The sequence below is a fragment of the Hypanus sabinus genome, chromosome 9 (genome assembly GCF_030144855.1).
Source record: "Hypanus sabinus isolate sHypSab1 chromosome 9, sHypSab1.hap1, whole genome shotgun sequence".
Lineage (NCBI taxonomy): Eukaryota > Metazoa > Chordata > Chondrichthyes > Myliobatiformes > Dasyatidae > Hypanus > Hypanus sabinus.
The window spans coordinates 43963407-43986845 of NC_082714.1; the positions used below are offsets into that span (position 1 = coordinate 43963407).

Here is a 23439-nt window from a genome sequence, read left to right on the forward strand (position 1 = left end):
ACGTTAAATGCAAAGGACTGTGGTGCTTGCAAGAAACTTGTTGAAGCCTTAGCAATTGTTTATTCTAAATTGGAGAATAATGTGTCTTTGTCATATTTGCCTAATATTTTCAATTAGCAAGGTTGGTTTGGTCATCAATTACCCACGATCTTAATGAATGATGAAACAGGTCCAAGAATCTCAATAGTTTATTCCTATGCCTTTCTTGTAGTGTCCAGGCAGCATTCATGCACTTAACCTCTTAATCCGTCAGCATATAGCACAGGAGGTAATTAGAATGACCTTACTATAAATTGAACAATTATTTGAAAGTAAGAGGTAGAGCATATATTTAACATTTTTGCATGTGTGTATAACTTAGTTATTTTATTGCTTATTCTTACATTGATCATTTAGCAGTCATGAAATTTAATACTAAAGAATTCTAAACATCCCGGAAGGTCATGCAACAAAATTTAAATATGACTTGACCTACTTAATCCAGCCAATGTGGCAATAATTCTGAACAATGCAGCAAGGAATGTAGCACTTTTCATGTAGGAGGCTCTAAGTCAGGGGTTCCCAACCCGGAGTCCATGGATCTCTTGCTTAATGGTATTGGTCAATGGCTTCAAAAAGATTGGGAACCCCTGCTCAAAGAGATGTAAGAAATGGGAAACAAAGTCATGTGGCCCACCAGTTAGTCTAGCATTCAAAAATATCATGGCCAATCTTTACCTCAATGTTATTTTCAAGCTCCATCTGCATTTTCTTTGACTCCCATAATATTCAGACCCTAACCCATCACTCTCAGTTTTGAATGAAATCAATCCTCGGGTCACTTTACCATTCCAGGTAGTGAATTCCAACTTGCCTGAATGAAGACATTTTTCTTCATTTTAAATGGTGTGTTGTTTATTTTGAAGCTATGACTGTAGGTTCCACAGTCAAGGAAAACATCTTTCCTGGATTTGTCTTGTAGTCTTACTAAGAAATTTATAGTGCAATAAAGTTGCCTCTCTTCTATCTTTGAAAAAATTGACCCAGATAGTTCAGTATCTTACTAGATGACAAACCAGTTATTCCACTACCCGTATAGTTGTCCCTCACAAATGAGGAAATGAAAGTTCTGTAGATAGCTTGTGTGCTACAGCTGCCCTAAGTAATTACAGTCAGACACCTTTACTCTTGTACTCCAGTCCTGTAGCAATGAAGACCAACAGACAATTTGCCTTTTGCTGCATTTGCGGATCAGTTTTCAGTGACTTGTGCACAGAGGCAAACCAGCTGTCTTACCATTTTAAAAAGGAGTCAACATCTCTCATTTTTTTTCTCTCCTAACAAAGCAGATAACTTGGCATTCTGTGACACCATGTTCCCTGTCGTGTTGCTTCCTACCACCACCCCAACTCCTCTTGTCCATATCCTTCTTGAATCCTCTTCACCCTTACACATTTTCTCTCTCTCCTGTTAATAGTAATCTTAAATTGTATCTGAGAATATTTGAGGCCTAGGCATGTATCCCTGTGGTACCCCACCAGTCAAGGTTGCCAAACTGTAATAGTTTGCATATTGTTCTAAACTTTAGTTCTGTTGCAGTGCACACAAGTTAAAGCAGTGTACCAAGTTTTTTTTATAAATTGATAATACCTCCTAGATGTCAATTCGCAAATAGATAGAGATCAAAATATTTTATGTAATTGTAACAAAATCTGTATCTGAGTCTTGTTCACTTGCATTGTGGATGTAGTGTTTGAACATAGTGTTTGTGGGTATTAGGGATATTGGTTTTCACTAACATTATGGTGGATATTAGTGTTTAGAAAGTCAAATGACAATTTTGTTCTATGTGCTTTCAAAATGGAAAGTTACTTTAACAATTGCAGTAATGCTTTCCTGTTTAGCAATTTTAATGAATTCCTTGATCTTAGCCACGACAAATACAAGAGATTCCAGAGGAGGTTAAACACAATACTTCATGAGAGTTTATCTTAGCATTCCAGTGAAATTTGATATATATCAGTGAGATTTTTATCAATAAATGGTATGTGATACAAATGAAATAATTCTGCCTTTGTTAACATTATGAAATGTGCTCTTTTTCTTTAAAGGTGGTTGGGTTATCTTGGCCTGCTACTTTTTGACGTTATTATCTGTCTACTAGTGCTGTTTGGATTAATTAGAAACTCAAAAGCAATCCTTATTTGGTAAGTGTGATTATGTATTGGTTGCAGAATGTTCATTGTAAATTCTGCTAGTTGGGTTTGGTTATATCTTCAATAAAATACAATCAAAGGGAACTTGCTGGTGTTCAGTGGTATTCACAATTCTCCCCAGGTTAACAGGAAAGGTGGCATGTGGGAAAAAAATAACCTTTTTATAAGGGTCAGCGCCTGTTACTGTTTCATAACCAGGGGTAAGAACTTGTAGGATCTTTTGTTTTAGTGACCTGTTTTTTTTTCTCTCCCTTTTTATCCATAATTTCCACTTGCTCTTGAGGGCAAAGACTGTAATGTGAGTTTAAAAAAACCCCCACATAATATTGGCAAGATCTTTAATCGTTCCCCAGTGATGGCATAAGTACTTCCAGCAGAAGAATTAGAACCCTGGCCAATTTCCTTGCCTTTCCCAGCACTTCAATATCATGACCTTTTGTTTGGATAGTTAACAGCATCTACACACTGTCTCAGCTTACTATGGAACCTGGCTGCCCTCTGCACAGTACGGCTATGAGCTGAGTAAACTTTGTGCTTGGGATTACTCCGCTCCATGATTAATCATTCTACTTGATGGTATTGTGCTTGGCTGTTCTGTGACAAAATATATAATACTTTGTGGGACAAGCAAACTCTGGAGAAGGAAACGATGTTAAGGTTCAAGGTTGACAACTTGACAGAAGAAGAAAAGGGAAAAATTGAAAGTCAATCGTGCTTTAAATTGCTGACGATGTGGTGGAGGGAATGACTAGAATGTCTGCAGTAGGGTGGAGATTGAGACATTGAATAACACAAGTGATAGTGGTTCAGGCAGAGAGAGAGAGTTGTGGTAATCGTTGTGCAGTAGTGTAGGGTCATCATTCCCTCAGCTGGGCCCAGCACCATGCTTGTGATATTCAGTCTCCCTGATTACGGACTTTCATTTCATACTGTCCACTCTGTAAATTGAAGAGTTACTCATTTTTTCTAATTCTCACGAGTCATCATCAGCCAGAATCATTGACTGTTTAGTTCTCCACAGATGCTGCCAGATTTGCTGAGCATCTATAATATTGTTTTGCATCTGTAGTTTTTAAAAAAATTTTCAGTTACTAAATTATATCTTCTCCATATAAAACATCTACAGTAGTAATATTTAAGGAGAAGCATTACAATTGGTCCTACTTCATTTGTTAAAATGCAAGCTTTTAATTCATGCACAGATTATGAGCATTGCAGTCTTGACAACTTTTTTTGACCATCTCTAATTAATCTTGATAAGTTGCTTCAATCGAGTGAAAATGCTATCACCTTCTAATGCAAGGAGTTTCAGGGTTGTGATTTAGTGACGATGAATAACCAACAGAATGTGAATACATTTTCAAAGCAGCGTGGAGAACCTCCAGGTGGTTATGTCATTGTCTGTGTTGGTAATGCAAGTTTGAGAGATGCTATTAAAGTGACTTGGAAAATAAGTGCAGTGCATTTCACTTATTGGACATTGCATTGTAATGAAGAAGTGCTTCAAGTACAGTCGGCCCTCCTTATCCATGAGAGATTGGTTCCGGGACCCCTCGCGAATACCAAAAAACGTGGATGCTCAAGTCCCTTATTCAACCTGTATTAATGGACCTTAGGACCCAGCGGAACCCCAGATCTTACTTAACCTGTCTCAGTGCGGTGGACATTAGGACCTGGTGGCGCAGCTCTGAATCCGCAAGTTTCTGTTCACGAAAATAATCACAATCACGATTGAAAATGAAGTGGAAATAATAAAGCGATCAGAAAGAGGTGATTAGAAAAGCGTTAGGCTATGTCGGTCAATGATCAGAACAATTTTAAAGGATAAAATGAGAAAGGCCCTGCTACAATATTACTAAGCAACGCAGTGGTTTAATTATTGGGTTTTGGGGTTTTAGGTTTTTGATCCTCCCAGTGCTGAACCATAGAAAGGTAAAATATATACTATATACTAAGACAAACGTTTGACTAACTGATGCTAAATAATATCGGATGTACCTGTTCCGACTTACTTAGTAAGAGAACTTCAGATTTTTTTCAACCCCGATCCACAATAACCCATGCACATCCTCCAGTATATTTTAAATCATCTCTAGATTACTTGTAATACCTAATACCATGTAAATGCTATGCAAAATGGTTGTTATACTGCATTGTTTAAGAAATAATGACAAGAAAAACAGTCTGCACGTGCTCAAGCAACAAGTGCTGGACGAGCACTTCCGGGTTTTCTGGATTCGCGGTTGGTTGAATTCACGCATGTGGAACTTGTGGATAAGGAGGGCTGACTGTATAATGGGGGGTGGGGGATCGCTGAGGTTGTTAGTCAAGCCGGCAGTTTCTTGGGTAGCATCAAGCTGATTGAGCTTTGGCCCTGATCAAATCTAAACCAAGATATCCTGTTTTAATCCTGTCCTGTACCTTAGTTTGTGGTTGTAGAATGCCTTTAGCATTTTGGGTGAGTCACTCATTCCAGGATATCCATCCTGGGACCTGCACTTTTAGCACACAGTTGATTCATGTAGAGTTCTTGTCTGTGGTGATCCAAGGGCATGGTCTCAGAAATCATGAGCCTTAACTTGCAACACAGTGCTGGAAGAACTCAGCAGGCCAGGAAGCAGTGATGGAAAAGAGTAAACAGGCAACGTCTCGGCCCGAAACACCAACTGTTTAGTCTTTTTCCATTGATGCTGATGGCCTGCTGAGTTCCTTCAGCATTTTGTGTGTGTGTATGTTGCTTTGGATTTCCAGCATCTGCAGGTTTTCTCGTGTCTGTGAATGTTTTGGTTTTTGCGTCTTGGTTCCTGGACTCTGCTGAAGCAAGAGGCTGTTGTTGAGGCTGAAGATATTGTTACTGATGCTTCCTTTTGTGTAAAACTGCACTGCTATTCATTACTGAAAGTGGTAGGATTGTCGAGCTTTGATCGGATCTGTAGGCTGTGGAATCTATTGCGTGCTGTTCTGATTACAGTTGGCCATCCGTATCCATGGGTTTCGCAGCCACGAATTCAAGCAACCACGGATCGAGAATATTCAAAAAAAAAATCCCAGAAATTTCCAAAAAGCAAAACTTGAATTTGCCGCGCGCCGAGCACTACACTGAATCCACCCGAATGAAGCGATGTGTAGGCATACCCTGCTGTAGCCTCCTGCCATTTCACAGATCTTCAGTCTCTCTCCAGCACTCATTGTTTGAGCATTGTTCGTTCGCTACTTGTGTTGTGAGCAAGAGGAAGGATTTCAAGGCTAGTAAGGGATGGCTGGCTAGCTGTGTAAAGTGCTACAGCCTCAAGAACTTAAAGATCACAGGAGAATCGGTATTGGCTGATGCCAAGGCAGCATCAGCGTTCCCAGAAGAGCTACAATGGTTGCGTCTGTACTTGTACAGACTTTTTTCTTGTCATTATTCCCTAAACAATACAGTATAACAACTATTTACATAGCTTTTACGATGATTTAAAGTATACAGGAAAATGTGTGTAGGTTATATGCAAATATTGTGCCATTTTATATAGGGACCTGAGCATCTGCAGGTTTTGGTATCTGCGAGGGGTCCTGGAACCAATCCCCCCCGGATACCAAGGGACGACTGTATATTAAATAAGTGGTTGGGCTTACTGTCCAGAATTTCCAGGCACCTGAGAGCCTGAGACTGCAGATACAGTCTTATTGGAGTTCATCATTATAATGTTAGGGAGTTATCACTGAGGTATACATTAGGATAGATTTCAAGGAGATTCTTGACCTGTAGACAAAATTGCTTCTGTTTGTTAATTTCTCAATGTAGTATTATTTATAAATTTTATAAATTTTTACATTTCATTTTGAATTACTTGCTCTTCTGTTATTCCTCAATTTTTTTTAAAAAACCCACTTAATTTAGTGACAGAAGAGAATTTTTTACTCCAACACTGGCTACTGTGAAAGTGGGACCTTGCAATTTGACAGTGGCCAAGTTGTCATGAGGAGCTTGCTGCCTGACTGAGAGGTCTGAAGGTCCAGCAAAATAGGTCCTGCATATCTGGACCAAGTAAGTATGGGCATGCATTAACCAGAAACAGCAATATAAATGGGTCCACTAGGATGATGTGGCTCATTGGCTAGACTGGTAACCTTTTATCAAAAAGGGCATGGTAAAATGAATCTAAAGATATTAAAACAATCACAGTTTCATTTGTCAGAGATTTGAAACAGATTAAATATATTTAAACAGTTTAATTTTCTTCTGGTAATCAGGGAAGTGATGAACTTTTATCTTGAGATTCATATTTTAACAAGGCAGGCTTTAGTTTTTGTGAAGTGTTTTGTTATTAATCTATTGTTATTTTTAATAGAGCAATGAATTTCCTCACATCTCTTCCTCTACAGTGCTGCTCTGCTGGGAGTGTTGACCTTGATTATCAGCTGGAGTTCTCTAGGACTAGAACTGGCAGTCTCAGTGGTGAGTCTTTCATGCTTGCTTACATGTATTGTGGGAGGCTGTTCAGCCCATTGTATCCATGCTTTCTCCCAACATAGCAAACACACTCCCACGCTTATTTCCGTGTATATATGTACTTTACTCTTTCTCATATGCTGTTTTATCCCTTATGCAGTTCTTCTATACCAAGGGTTAGGTTACACTAGCCAATTAACTTACCCACATGTTTTTACGCAATGAGAAGAAATGGGAGTAGTCAGAAACAGACTCCTCTCAGATGCTGTAGGTTTTTGCAGATAAAATGGCGTGAAACATTTGATGTTTAAGAAAAACGGTAACAATTCATTTATTGTAATCCAGACATCCCACCCTGCAAAAACTCATTTCAGGGAGGTAGCACCATCCATTTGCGGGAGATTCCTGAAACTTCCAGGAGCGGTGGGATGTCTGCAGTCGAGTAGCTCCTTAGCAGCTAGCCAGCTAGTTTAAATAACGTTAGCTATGCTAATGAATGAATGACGCCTGTTAAACTCACCTCAACAGTCACTTAAGCCACCATGGGCAATAGAAAAGTCACTGTTGCAAACAGTGCAGCGAGCAACACTGTCATTATTTTTGACCCCTATTAGGTAGGGGTACACTTTAGTGTAGTCTGGGGTGAAGTAAATTTTATATTTTCTTTTTTTGGAATACTCTGCATGGTGTGCTCTCTCGCTCTCAAAAAAATCTATTTCCGGGATATTGTATATAATTTGCGGGCGTCTGGGAGCCGCTATCAATATGCGGGAGACTTCTGGAACTTCCAAGAGAAGTGGGATATCTGGTAATCCAAGCACTGAAAACAAAAACTGTGGTAACAATACTTCACGTAGTATGTCACTACATCAGACTGTAAGTAATATGTCATCAGGTACATTTCCACCAATTACGTTGCCCTACAGAGGCCCCCCCCCCCCCCCCCCAGATTTCACTAAAACGGGCACTGTGAGCCTGTCTGGAGCTTAGGCGAGCCACCTGGCTCAGGTCCTGTGTTCCACAGGCGGAGGAATTGAAGGTGCCCCTGGCTTGTCCACAGGTGTGTTAACACATTGTGGCCATGTCGTGACGGCAGGGGCACAATAGCAGAATCCCCCAAATCTTGATGGGTCGGTTTAACATGATCTACGGAATACATTCAGATTTACATCTCTTATCTATGGTAAAAGTCTTTATTTACCTTTCCAAAATGCGAAATGGGCCATCATAAGGGGGCCCGGGGGGATGTTTTGTGTGCGTCATGGTGAGTGAAATCGAACGAGGTGAAGTGTAGGTCAGCAGGAAAGTAGGAGTGCTGTACATCATGATGGGAGGCAGGAACAGGTGAAAAGGAATTGAATTTACTGAGGATGGTGGAATGCTGCTGAGAGGCCGACCAGGAATGTCATGGCATCAGGAATAAAATACCCTGGCATTCATAATGGCTACCTGCAGATGACTGTAGGTCCTTTTTTATTAGCTGTTCTGAGCCCCAGCTGAACCCATGGGAGACGATCATGCCAACACTCATCAGTCAGGGAAGCTCTCGGAGTAGCCTCTGAGGAGCTGTGAAAGTGTTCACACAGGCATTGGACTGTGGGCAATGCGCCGTGGTGTGATGAACTCTAATGCTGAGGTTCTGGGCCATCACAGCCCAGACTTCTGACTGAATTGGAGACCACAGTCAGAGGAAATATCAAAAGGGGGGCCAAATCGAGCAACCCAGGTGCAGGTGAATGTCTGAACCACGACTACAGCTGTTGTTGATACTGGAGAGACTGGTGGCCTCTGGCCATCATGGTGAGGTGTATGAAACCATGAGGGGTGTGGTTTGGGGGAAATACAGCCAACAAGTCCACATTGACATGGTCAAACCGTCTCTCAGGACATCAGGTGGTGCCAGTGAAGGCTGAACATGACAGTTAATTTTTGCCCGCTGGCACTCCGCATGAGCTGTAGTTCAATCATGCACGTCCTTTATTACAATCAGTTTCTGTGAGGCCTTTTGGCCTGGATATGAGAGGCCATGTTTGGAGTCAAAAACGGTCTGCCTCCAGTTTGCAGGGAAGATGGGACGAGGGCAACCGGTTGAGAGATCACACAGGAGAGAAACCCCAGCTTCCCCAAGCTTCATGACAGCCAAACACAGGCCTGTGACTGCTGTTCAGTAAGTGTGTCCAGTGGGTCAGTAGCTTGGTCAGCTGCCATGCTGAAATAGTGAACCCCTCTGTGTATGGCCTCAGTGGCTAGCCGTGAGAAGCAATTAGCCATGGTATTATTTTTTCCTTTGAGATGTATATCATTTGTGAACTATTAGGCCAGGTGGTGTTGCTGTCACGCAGACCAAGGGTCTGATATTTTGGCCATCACATGCACGAGCGGTTTGTGGTCACTGAGCACTATGAAATAGTGGCCCTGTAGAAGAAAACGAAAATATAGCCAGATGAAGACTGAGAAGTTCACAGTCAAACATGCTGTGCTTCCTTTTTGGAGAGCTGGTGGGCTGCAGAACCAGACGACCCTGGCGACTGGAACCCAGTGTTCACAGACCTCTGCTGTCCCAAACCACTGGCACTGTCAAAGCTGCAAGGCGGTCGGCATTCTTACCGAAGCGAGCATGGTTACAACACAGGCCTGGCATCTGTTTCGCAGCCGCGGGCATCCTTATATTGGGGGTGTTGCTGACTGAGTGTAGACTGTCAGCCATTTTACCAAGCTCCCTATAACCCTTCACATGTGCATTAGCGATGGGTATGCAAACCTGATCAGGCATTTGCTGCATGAAGAGTTTTTCAAAAATAAAACAGTAATGGTGATTTCCCAGGAGAGGCTGCATGTGGTCCATTAGCTCCAATGGCTTAGCATTGCCAGGGCTGGGCAAAGAGACCAACAGTTGGCGCCCTCAGTTCTGATCCTCTGTTAACCCAATATTTTATTGCTTCTCAATTGCATCATCTCCCCCATAGCTTATCAGTTCCTCTCCACATTCCACCACTGCTCTATAGCAAGGGCAACTTCCATCAGTCCGTTAATCAACCTGCATATTTCTGAAAACGAGAGCACGCAGATGAAACCCATACTGCCATAAGAAGAATATATCATCTCCACAAATACCTCCCCTCATTGTGCAAATCTGCAAGAAGCGCTGTCATAGGATCCACCCCTGGGACCCTCACCATCCAGGCCATGCTCTCTTCTCGCCACTGCCATCAGGAAGAAGGTACCAAGCCTCAGGACCCACACTACCAGACTTCAGTTACGGTTATTACCACTCAGCTATCACGACTCTTCAAATCATGTTCTCGATACTTATTCTTATTTATATATTATTATTATTTTGTTTTTCCTCTTTGCTTTTGCAGTTTTTGTCTTTTGCACGTTGTTTATAGTATGCCTTTGTGGTGTGTGCTTTTTCATTGATTCTATTGTGGTTCTTTGTATTTACTGTGAATGCCGGCAAGAAAATGAATCTCAAGGTAGTATATGGTGATGTATGTACGCACACACGCACACTTGTGACATCGTGTCATTTGTGGCCTTCATTTTGTTTACATCTAATTTGTCATTGACTTGAAATATGGATCTAAGTGGGAAATTTGGCACTGCCTGCGCGCATTTGTATGAGTTAGTACACGTGGAGGATGGGCTCATAATATGCCCTCAATTATTTATCCAGTCTATTAGTGTCACTTTTTTTGTTCTTCCCACACTGAATATTGCCATTTTTTTATTCAGTATGATTCAGTAATATCATATTGAATTTCAAGTGTTTGTGGTTTTATTTGTATTTGTGCTAAATTATAAATTATCTCATTGGATTATATTTGCAATAGGACTCTTACAAAGATTTTTAGAAGTTTGAAATTTAATTTTGTTTAAAAATTGGTTGAATGTATTTTGTTGCTAAGAATAATTGGACTTCAAGAGAGGTAAGACGAGGGAACATGAACCAGTCCTCATAGAGGGATCAGAAGTGGAGAGAGTGAGCAGTTTCAAGTTCTTAGGTGTCAAGATCTCTGAGGATCTAACCTGGTCCCAACATATCGATGCAGCAATATTTCATTAACAGTTTGAAGAGATTTTGTTTGTCACCAAAAACTCTCAAACTTCTATAGAGAGCATTCTGGCAGGCTGCATCACTCCCTGCTGTTGGGGGGGTGGGGTACTGCACAAGACCGAAAGAAGCCACAGAAAGTCATAAAATTAGTCAGCTGCATCTTGGGTGCTGGCCTCCATAGTGTCCAAGGGGCAATGCCTCAGAAAAGCGGTGTTCATCATTAAGGGCCCTCATTACCGAGGAGATGTCCCCTTCTCATTGTCACCATCAGAAAGGAAGTGTCGAAGCTTGAAGGCACACACTCAGCAATTCAGGAACAGCTTCTTCCTGTCTGCCACATGATTCCTAAATGGACATTGAGCCCATAAACCCTGCCTAATTAAAAAAAAATCTTGTCAGCTTTGCACTATTTTTGATCTTAACTATTTAATATGCATATACTGTACATGCTTACTGTAGGTGATCTTTTTTTTCTTTCTATAAACATGTATTGCAGTATACTGTTGCTGCTCAGTTACCACATTTCACAACACGTACTGGTGATAGTAAACCTGATTCTGATTCTTTTCTTCGTTATCTCACATCCATGTTCCAGATTACAGTTTAGTCTCCGCCACCTTTTATAATGGCAATCTGTGTGCTATCTATAGTTTTTGAAAATATTTTTTGGTGTACATTGTTTAGACTCCTGTTTATTTTGACTTTATCTGCTTGATTTGGATACATGATGTATGCTCACGTTTATACCCAAATCAGGCAGCATAATCCCTCTGTTCCATTCTAGCTTGTGCTTGTCTAGCCTTTCCTAGAATAAGTCTATGCTATTCATTTTGACCAGTTGTAGCAGTTGTTTTTATGTTCTCTCCACCTTTGGGATGTGAAATTCTTTTTGAAATCCTTATGTGGTAACTGTCTGGTACTGATATGTCTTGGTAATGTTCTTTCCTGTAAGGGGAGACATTTCACATTTAAGTGGAGGTTGGTCATGAAGCATAACAACTCCAGCCCGAGTAATTAGATCTACGCCAATTTGCCTACTATCACACCAGGTCAGCAGTGACTCTTCACTCAACATCTGGACAGTGAAGGCGCATGCATCAGGATACTCTTTGTTGAGAACAGCTCAGCATACCCTTGAAAATAATCAATAACCTGTAAGACCTAGGCCTCTGTCTCCATTTGCCACTGGATCCTTGATTTCCTTACTTGTAGACCTCAGTCAGTTTGGATTGGCAACACCATCTCCTCCACAATCTCCATCAGCAGATGTATACCACAAGGCTGTGTGCTTAGTCCCCTGTTCTACTCTCATTATAGATATGACTGTAAAGCTAAGTGCAGCTCCAGTGTCACATTTAAATTTTCTGACTGTTGTTGGCAATATCAAAAGTAGTGGTGAATTTGCATATAGGAGGGAGATTGAAATACTCTTAATATCAACAAAACTAAACAGCTGGTTGTTGACTATATGGAGAAGAAACTGGAGGTTCATCAGCCATCTTTATTAGGGGATCAGAGGTGAAGAAGGTCAGTAACTTAAAATTTCTTGGCGTTACTATTTTAGAGGATCTGTGCTGCGACCGGCATGTAAATGCCTCTACTTTCTTAGAAGTTTACACAGATTCGGCATGTCATCCAAAACTTTGACAAACTTCTGTAGGTGCAGGGTGTGGTGTATACCGACTGGTTGAATCATAACTTGTTTTGGAAATACCAATGCACAAGAACAGAGAAGCTTCCAGAAAGTATTGGATGTAGCCCAGTCCATCACAAGAAAGCCCTCCCCAACATTGAGCACATCTACAAGGAAGACTGCCATTAGAAAGCAGCATCCATCAGTAAGGACCCCGGCCACCCAGCACATGCTCTCTTCTTGCTGCTGCTGTTGGGAACAAGGCACAAGAGTCTTGGGTCCCATTCCACCAGGTTCAGGAACAGTTATTACCCTTCAGCTATCAAGCTCCTGAAACTTCACCTACCTTAATAGGGAACTAATTTCATAACCAATAGACTCACTTTCAAGGACTCCACAACTCGTGTTCTTACTATTATTTGTTTTTTTTGTATTGCATATTTTGTCACCTTTAGCATTTAGTACATTGGTTGCTTCTCGGTCTTTGAGTGTAATTTTTCATTGATTCTGTTGTATTTTTTTATCTACTATGAAAGCCTACAAGAAAATGAATCTCAGGATAGTATATGGTGATGCATGTACTCTGATAATAAATTTACTCTGGACATTTTCTCCATGCTACTCTTAAAACCTTTTAAAAGTTATCAGAGACTCTGTTAAGTTTCCACTCAGCTTTTTCTCAAGGGAAAAGTGACTTGCTCTTTTCGCCTTTTTTTCTGGTATGTGCTTTTTTTTCCATTTTGCTTTATAATTCCCAAACCTTTGCATTCTCATTGAAAGAAACCTGGAATCTTTCACTTAGAAGCTTTCACAAGGCTTGCATAGATCCTGAAAATGGTGACTGCATAAAGATGAGTGGGACAGACGCAAAGGATATTCGACCCCTTAGCCCAGTGCCTTTGTCTCTGTTCCAGTATTCAGTGCTATTTTTAGCAGCAGGCATTAAACATTCTGGTGCTTTGCTTACTTGTGATTCAGATGATGCTTCTCAAGCTCATTATACACAGTCACATATTCTCACATGTAACACTTCACTGTTAGAATTCGCTACAGGACTTCTAGTAGAAGTAAAGTATATTTTGGGCCTTACATCATTGATTTGCATATTTGATTTCTACTCTTTGGGAACAACTTTTTTCTTAAAAATGGTAACATTTTTCATGTAGTATGCAATACATATTTTGTTCCAGGTGAATGCTGTAAACATGCATAGACTTTTCCTTTCCTTTCAGGAGTTTGGGAGTCCATCTGAAAGCAAAGTTGAATCTGTTGGTTTTAACTAGCAATTTTTATTTCAAATTAATCATGTTCTCACTTTCTAACATGTCAATAGGTCAGTAAGTAGCAGCAGATATATTGAAATAAACATTTTGTTCAGAAGCTCTGCACCAGTCCTAACTTTGTTAAACTCTTTAATTTACATCACAATGCAAACACTAACTTGAGTTGAATACACAATATCTGATGAGAAACTCTTCAAAGTTCAGCATTCATTGCAAACTGTGTTGCCTGTTGGTTGAATTACTATGAATCGGATTATTTAGAATTGCATTCAATAAATTTTGTTGATGAATGATTATGCAATGCTTTTTTTATAATGCATCCATCAAGCAGGCTTGCAGCCTGCTTTCTTGCTTTTGAATTTTAGAAGAGTGAAAATCTGCAGGTCTAGATAATGTTATGAGCAGCTTAGTGATAAAGATTGTAAAAATGTTGCATTGTAGATTTAAAAACATTAGTGAAATAACATTCTGTTCTCAAGCTAATATGTGAGTGGAGTTGAAAGGTTGTGTATCAATTTGTTATCTAGATCAAAAAACATTCTTCTTTGAGAATGCAGTCTTGTGACTCGATACAAATTATTCTGTTACAGCTATTATACACTTCATAAACTTGAGATAGCTAGAATTTTGCCCCCTATGCCCTGACTTACACTATTCCAATCAGCCATCAATTTCCAGCATCACAACTCCTGAGATATTGGTGATCCTGTAATTCTGGTCTCTTTACGTTCTCCAGATTTAAATTTTCCACCATTGCCTTCTGTTTCTGAGACCCTAAGTATTAGAATTCACAATGTCTGACCTTTATTTTTCCTTTCAAGCAGCTCTTTAATAGCTGCCTCATTTTTGGCCATTTGTTTAAATATTTCATCATGGTTCAGTGTCTTTTTTTGATAATGCTATTTTAGAACAATGGGGCGATTTGTTGCTTTAAACATAACAAAGGAATAATAATTGAACAATTGTTAAAATATATCTCAAACTCAGCATTTAATACCATCACTCCCACAATCCTGATTGAGAAGTTGCAGGACCTGGGCCTCTGTACCTCCCTTTGCAATTGGATCCTCGACTTCCTAACCAGAAGACCATAATCTGTGCAGATTGGTGATAACATATCCTCCCCGCTGACGATCAACATTGGCGCACCTCGGGTGTGTACTTAGTTCACTGCTCTGCTCTCTATATACACATGACTGTGCGGCTAGGCATAGCTCGAGTACCATCTATAAATTTGCTGACGATACAGCCATTGTTGGTAGAATCTCAGGTGGTGACGAGAGGGCGTACAGGAGTGAGATATGCCAACTAGTGGAATGGTGCCACAGCAACAACCTGGCACTCAACGACAGTAAGATGAAAGAGCTGATTGTGGACATCCGGAAGGGTAAGACGAAGGAACACATATCAATCCTAATTGAGGGATCAGGAGTGGAGAGAGTGAGTAGTTTTAAGTTCCTGGGTGTCAAGATCCCTGAGAATCTAACCTGGTCCCAATATATTGATGCATTTATAAAGAAGGCAAGACAGCAGCTATACTTCATTAGGAGATTGAAGAGATTTGGTATGTCAACAGATACACTCAAAAACTTTTCTTGATGTACTGCAGAAGCACTCTGACAGGCTGCATCACTGTCTGGTATGCGGGGGAGGGGGAAGAGACTACTGCACAGGGCTGAAAGAAGCTGCAATTGTAAATCTAGTCAACTCCATCTTGGGTGCTAGCCTATAGAGTACCCAGGACATCTTCAAGGAGCAGTGTCTCAGAAAGGCAGCGTCCATTATTAAGGACCTCCAGCACCCAGGGCATGCGCTTTTCTCACTGTTACCATCAGGTAGGAGGTACCGAAGCCTGAAGGCGGACACTCAACGATTTAGAAACAGCTTCTTCCCCTCTGTCAACCTATTCCTAAATGGATATTGAACCCTTGGGCACTAACTCACATTTTTTAAAAAAATAGTATTTCAGGGTTTTTTTGCACATTTTTTGATCTATTCAGTATGTAAAGGGGGTTTCTTCTTTTCTCTTGTTACTGTGTATGTAATCAAAAGGGCTTCTTTTGTTTTGTTAAAAGCAGGAATGTTTCTTTGTTGCGAGAGAGTGCTGGGAGAATTGTATTCCTTTGTAAACCAAATGGAAATTAATGTTCTTTCTTCTGAGTATGTAAGCTTTTGTTGACGGGCTTTTGGGGAGATCGGCGCGAGGGGGTCAAGAGAGAGGACGCAATGCTGTAAGCGGGGCGAGGATCGGACCCCAAGCAGGGGTCCGAGGCCGGGAGGTACTCCGAGGAGGGGGGCATGAAGCTAGATGTGCTTGGTTGACCACTTGGAGGGCCCTGAGCTGCGAGTCAAGGAGTTCAGAGGGGATCGAATGATGGCCAGATGACTTCAGAAATTGAGCTCCAATGGTTGTGCACGAAGTGGGTTTGGACTTTGATAAGTTTGGCGCCTTTTTATTTTTTCTCTTCATATATACTGTATCATTATTAATCACTTAGTTATAGTAACCTTTATAAATTGTACTCATTTAATCGCTTATGGTGTACTGTCTGTTTTTGGGCGAGGCGGGGACATCACACAGCATCCACACCAGCTGATTACCCAGTTTGGCGGGGCCGAAGGCTGCTCCCCCTAGACGAGAATAAGCTGAGCGAGCCTGAGGCGACCCAGGGGGTTACAAGTATACTGAATAACCCTTATTTATTATTATTTTATTTCTTCTATATTATTTATTGCAATGAACTGCTACTACTAAGTTAACAAATTTCACATCATACTGGTGATAATAAACCTGATTCTGATTACTGTATCTTGTATAATGTACAGTTAAGTAAGGAAAGAGGAAAGGGTGAGACCAGAATGTGCCGGCTCTTTGTATTTAACTATATAATTGTATTTCTTGGAGGCTCAGAGACAGCATGCAAAATTTGTTTCCTTTGTAGATCTTAAACTGTGATACCAACTGGTTGATGTTCAGAATAAACATATTTTGATTATTGAGAGAATATTGCTTAAATAATTTTGTCAGATCCCTAGTCTTAAGCATATGAAAGGTAATACTGCAGTTGCTTTGAGGTTTAGACTTTCTGGAGAGGAAACCTGATAATTACACAAGAGATACTATACAAAGTGTTGGAAGGTTGTCCTGCAGCTGACAGAACCAGCTGGTAATAATTTAAATGCTTTAGGAAGATGGTCAACAGAGCAGAAATGTAAAAGTTTGGCATTGAGTACTGAGTGGATGCATTTGAGTCGTATTTAGAAAATAAGTTGGATGAGAATGAGAGGACTGATTATAACAAATGCAATCATTTTGAGATTCAAAAATTACAAGGGACATTTCTAAAATTATTATCAGACTAAGTTGAACAGATCAGGAAAATTAAAAACATGACCACATTAATTAGAAGTAAATATGACATGGATAAATAAAATTAATGCAGTTCGGTATTTATTCATTTCTGTCCTCCATGTGTGTAAATGTAGCACATGTGCAATGTTGTTCACACCAAGCTCCCAGCAAATTGGCACACATATTGCTTTTGTTTGTTAAGGTCTGGAGGTGCCTCCCTCTGAAAGCAAACTTCAACTCTATATTGTACAGTGCTTTGATATAGAGATGCAGGTTAGGATTGTCAAGTCTTTGACACCATGGACCACACACATCTGTTTGACTACAGTCTTAAAAGCACACTGGTACTTTCCCTACTTGTTCAGCTGAATCTGTTTGAGCTTCAGTATGAACTTTCAGGGCATTTTGAAGCTGAATTGAATACTGGCTGTCGATGACAATTCTCTCATCGAGGTACCAGGTGGGGTAATTGTTAATGTCCTGGATTACTTTGGATTTGATCAGTGTTTGCAGGGGAAAGCCTGGTTTTCCAATGGAGGAGTGCAGTATTGGGTCTGATTTCCCTGTCCCCCCCGCTTTCCATTCCTCTTTTCCCCTTCCCCAAAATGAATAATCATGGAATAGTCGAGCTGTGTGTGGGCAAAGAATTGTTCGAGCCATAGTAGTAGGCAGTTGTCGATCCCAGGGGACCATGGGTTTGCGCCTCTGGTGGACTGTGTCCTCTCTAGGGCACAAGCCTGAGCAGGAAGATTTGAAGAAGTGGCTGTTGCCCATGCAGAGGGATCCCCTTCTCCACGTCACTGGTGTTGTCCAAGGGAAGGGCAAGCATTGATGCAGCTTGGCACGAGTGTCATCGCAGAGGTTGCCAGAGTGAAATTGTAGACAACATCAAACTGCCTTAGGGACCCCGGCTCCGGATTTCTTCCTCGTGATTTACTCCTGAAGCCTTTCCCTTGGGTGGGTATGGCTGCAAGGCAGCGGAGGTTTAAAATCAGAGATTTCCTCCTAGGTGGGCTGCCGTCCAAGGCTGACAAGCCCCACCCGCCCGAAGCAACTAGTTTTGAGGCGCCAGTTGTCTGCTTTTGCCCCTTCTCTTGTCAGTAGGAACAGTTCCGCTGGGCATCGTAGCTAAGCCACACGTGAAGGCCAAGAGTTGGACTTGAGCCATTAAGAGTCACACACCATTTAGAGCACTTTATAGTTAGTGGGAACTTATCCCCACTACCACCCCTGGCTATGACAACCCTATCCAAGTGGATAGTGGGCACTAATGATTTCATTCTTAATGAAATTAAAGCACTTGAATTTCAACAGATTGTTTGCATGGAACAGCCAGATTTTCTAAAAGTTCGAGGAGCTATTTTTCTTTCTGTAATCCACTAAGCTCTGAAGAGAAAGCACTGTCCCATACTAAATTTGCCATGTTACTCCTTCAACCATCCATCACATCGTCACTTCAATGTGTATCGTCAAACTTTCAGCAAAGCTTGCAATTGAAAACTTGGAATGGTAATCAGAGATGCCATGCTGTTAGCAGATTTCATAAGTGATAGAAAAAGCAGCTGCAAGTTTCTAAATAAGGAATTTACACTCTCTTCTCAATATTTTCCCCCATAGATAACAGAAATCGCTGACACCACCAAGGCTCAGATAGAGTGGACTTCGAGAGGATGTTTTCAATTGTGGGAAGAGTCTAGTACTAGAGGGCACAGATTCCGAATACTAGGATGGCCCTTTAGAACAAAGTTGAGAAGAGATTTCCTTAGCCAGAAGGTGGCTGTGCAGTCTAAGTCGTTGGGTATATTTAAAATGGAGGTGATAGGTTTTTGATTAGTAAGGGTGTCAGAGGTTAAGGAAGAAGGCAGGAAGATTAAGCTGGAAGTGAAAATATATCATCCATGATAGAATGGTGGAGTAAATTTGAAGGGCATAATATTGCTCCTATATCTTATGGTCCTATGGTTCTTCCAAAAATGTAAATTAAACAATAAATTGTGTGACTTCTTCCTGGTCCTAAACCACAGGTCTGAATCTATTTGGTGATGGTAAGAAGAGTGACACTTAGCTCCACAATCACCAAAATCTTAGTCATCTCCATTTGAGAAGGCAATCAGACCCAGTGGGCTTGATTTATAACTCTTATCTGTGATAAATTGCTGCTGTTCTTTTATTTCTGGAGCTGTTGCTTTGTCTGAACTGAGAGACATTGGGGAGATTTCCGAGCAGTGCACCTGTCACCCAGAGCTCAGCTCTGCCCCGCTCCATGTAATGAAGTCTCATCCTAATTAGAGGGAGGCTAGGTGATTACGTGATTCTGTTTCCTGAGAATCCTCAGGCAGAAGTTCCCTTAATGCACAAACCGCCTTAGGAGCAGACCCTGGAGGACTGCTTAATATTTATCGACGCTCCCTGTAACACATGACTGACTTCAAGTATATGAATCCAAAGCAGCAAATCAATTGATGGATTAAATGTATGTCATTTTCAAGTTCATTCATGGGGACATGAATCAGGAAACATTTTGCAAAGTCATCCAAAGCTTTATAAAAATTTACGACATTCATTGTCCTTGGGGATAAATTCTTTTTAATGTGGGTGCCTGTTGCAGCATCCTCAGTCTAACCCTTCTACATTTCACTGTTCAATCTCTCTACAGGTCTGCTTTAGTTACACTTTCTACTTTTAAACCCCACCCACCCACACCTCTGAGCCAATTCCCCTGCTCCCCGACTTGCCTACTGTCACTCACAGCTCTTACGCAATAGAGTCATTTGAGAATAAGTGATTGTCATATATTAGATGTTCATGAAAGGAAAAAAAAAGTGTGAAAATAATTAAATTTCATAATTGAATGTTGAATTAATTGTAGCATTTTTGTTTTTTTGACAATGATGTTGTGGTTAGGAGTTTGTGCGGATGGAGGCAGGTTAAAAGTTACCAGAAAATCTAGTGTAATTGTTCAAACAATAATGAAATTTCGGGATTGCATTTTGAAATGATCCTGACATCAATTCCTATTCATTTTGAGAACATTATGACATCTTTAGATCAATGTTGCTGCATATTTGTGATTGGAGCTTTATGTATCCCTATTTAAAGCCAGTGCAATCATTCCTCCACGCAGCCCTAATTGTAGTAACTAACAAAAATTACATTAATAATTCTTAAAGGTACTCTTCCAGTTTCCAGTCATTTTTGATTTGTCATTTTCATCTCTTTAACAGGGTTCAAGTGATTTCTGCGTGTCTCCTGATGTTTACGTTTCCAAAATGGCAGATAAGCATGGCCTTATTGCTAAAGGTATGTTGTCTTTGAATATAACTTTTAAAAGCTGCTTCTGGTGTTCCCCATGTTGTGTTCTAGCAAAAATTTAATTTAACAAAGTAAGGATTACAATGCTCTGATTTATCCATTTTAGGATTCTGAGCTGATTGGTAATGTGCATTGATCACGAGGAAAATATTTTATGATATACTGGAGTAAAAGGATTGACAAATTTCTGGCATCTTGACTCATTTGCCTGTTGAAATAAACAGTTCTTATAAATGTATTTGTAAATGGAACTTTACATAGAAACACTTCTGTTTTTGCAGCATTTCTGCCTTGTATGACTATGCCTTTTTGCAATATGCTGTTTTAAAAGTTAATTACAACTCCATAAAGATTAGCAATTATAAATAAACTTTGTAGATAGCTGTGAGGTCAAGTTGCTTTTGAACTTCATCTACCTTGGTGTTGAGAAGACTGGAAATTGATCTGAGAACTTTTGGACCAGTTAAAACTGGAGATTGAACCTAGATATAAAATCAATAATGGAGGTCTTTTTCCTTTCAGCAGTCAGTCTTAACTTGAATGGCTTGTATATCTGTCACATTTCTGGTGCCTTCTGCCACTTCTATTGTTTCCATTTCCTTGATCTTAACAGACTCACTTGAATGTAAATGTCTGATTTCACAGGGTATTTCACACGCCTACATTCTTTGTCAATATTTGCACTCTCTAACTGCTCCCAATTCTCTCTTGGACCAGATAACCTTCTTTACAAATGATGCCCATGGCTACCATGGTTTAACATTCTAGACAACCCCTTCAACCTAGCCCTCAATCTCCCCTGCATGTTTTTGTTCTTTCTCAGTTCTCATGAAAGGTCTTCTTCCTTTAATATTATTATTTTCCCGCAGGCATGGCCTGACCTGCTGTGTATTTCCAGCACTTTCTGGTTTTACTTTTGATTTTCATTAATAAAGCAATCATTTGTTTGCTTATTTGTCAGGAAACTATGATGATTCAGGATTTACTAATACAGTCTGGTCTGAATTATTTATTTTCGCTATCATGGCATGATGAATCCCAGACAGTGAGTGTACATGGTCCAAGCTGTATTGTTAATTGATGTGTTATGCTTTAATCAGGCAATTTTAAATGCTTATTAGGATGACTTTCTGGAGCACTCAGCAACACTGTCTTTTAGATCAGCTTAAAAGTATTTGTGGTCTTTCCATTTAGAATTCTGAACTTCTAATGCATGATTATATTGGTTTTAATCATGAATATCGTTGAGTATAATTTGAAATCCTGCTTTGATAAATGATTTCAAAGTGCAAATTTCATACATACGTACAAGTCTACCCCATAGCTGAAACTTGCTGCAACTTTTGAACCATTACTTGGTTGTTTCTGATAATTATGCTGCTTATTTTTCATTGTTTACTTTAATTTTAAACTATAAGCATAAATGGAAATAATCTTATATCAGTGCCTTATCAGTGATGAAAATTTAATGTTAACACTCAGATATGTTTTAATGTAAATTGTTTTGAAGATTAGGTGTCCCAGAGTTTAATGCAGAAATTCTGCAGTAATTAGGGAAATTTTGCACTGTGGGTTATGACTACACATTGATCTGCTATTAACCATACCAAACACAAAAACATGCTATCAGCCTCCTGGGGAGTGTTAAAGAAATAGTTGATTGTGTTGAAAATAAGGATGATGCTTAGCATGCAAAGTTGGCTGGTGATTCACAATCCAATGATTCTGTAAATTAAGTTATTTATGGTTCTGATATGTCATTCAAAAGAGCATAAATTAAATAATTGTGTCTCATTCCTGCCAAAAAAAATTGATCATTATTGGAATGATATTGTTCTTTAGCTCTTAGTCTACTTGTTACATCCTTTTATTTTACTGAATTTCAATTCCTTCAGTTATTTCCTTTCTGCTCATATCATATTGAATAAGGAATTTTAGTATTTTCCTTGTTATTCTGTAAAGTCTTGGATATCCTGTCTGCAGAATTCTGTTACCAATTTCCAGTAGTTTGCCTTATAGAAACCAAATCAAACTCATAGTAACAGACACACAAAATGCTGGAGGAGCTCAGCAGGTCAGACAGCATCTGTGGAAATGAGTAAACAGTCGCCGTTACAGGCTGGGACCCTTCTTCAAGACAATAAGATAGGGGGAGGGTACCAGAATAAAAAGTTGGAGGGGAAGGAGGCTAGCTAGAAGGTGACAGGTGTGGCCAGGTGGGAGGGGTAGGTAAAGGATTGGAGAAGAAGGAATCTGAGAGGAGAGTGGGCCAGAAAAGGAGGAGGGGGGACCCGGGGGAAACGATAGGCAGGTGAGAAGAAGTAAAGGGCCAGAGTGAGGAATGGAAGAAGAGGGGAGGGGGAGGGAAGTATTTTTTTACTGGAAGGAGAAATCGATATTTATGCCATCAGGTTGGAGGCTACTTAGATGGAATATAAGGTGTTGTTCCTCTCCCCTGAGGGTGGCCTTATCTTGGCACAAGAGGAGGCCATGGACTGACAATATTGGACTGGTAACGGGAATGAAAATGTTTGGCCACTGAGAAGTTCCACTTTTGACGATGGAGTGGAGGTGCTTGATGAAGTGGTCACCAATTTATGACAGGTCTCACCAATGGCCGCATCGGGAGTACCGGACAGAATAGATCATTCCAGCAGATTTGCAGATGAAATGTTGCCTCACCTGGAAGGACTGTTTAGGGCTCTTGAGTGGAGGTGAGGGAGGAGGTGAATGGACAGGGCTAGCTCTTTGGCTGTTTGCAGGGTTAAGTGCCAGGAGGGAGATCAGCGGGGAGGGACGAATGGGTATCACAGAGGGAGTGATCCCTATGGAAAGCACAGTAAATGCTGTGAGAACTGACACCTACTAAAATGATTGATTGCATAGTGAGTGCATCAGATTGCACTGCTGCTTCAGAGCTTCAGAAACTCAGCTGTGATTGTGACCTTGGGGGTGCTATGTGATGAATTGGCCACTGTAATCTTTCCCTTTCAGTGTGTGACAAAAGAATCAGAAGGGGAATTATTGGGCATTGAGATATAGTGAACCGTGGGACTACGAGGAAATAAAAATAATAATGGAACTGATGGGGTTACTCTACTGTCCTAGGTGAAGACACGGACCTGATGACTACCTTTTGTTCAAGCAGTTAGTGTGTAATTAATTAAACAGT

General features: G+C 40.4%; 1 protein-coding gene across 4 annotated transcripts in view; it reads left to right on the top strand.

Moving 5' to 3' along the window:
• Positions 1–23439, top strand: part of LOC132399331 (protein tweety homolog 3-like) — a 187519-nt gene that overhangs the window by 103605 nt on the left and 60475 nt on the right. For all 4 annotated transcript variants that reach the window (XM_059979583.1, XM_059979584.1, XM_059979585.1 and 1 more), the window contains exons 5-7: positions 2091–2186; positions 6564–6636; positions 20180–20255. In XM_059979583.1, coding sequence (XP_059835566.1) covers positions 2091–2186; positions 6564–6636; positions 20180–20255 — 245 coding nt within the window. The remainder of the gene's footprint in view (positions 1–2090; positions 2187–6563; positions 6637–20179; positions 20256–23439) is intronic.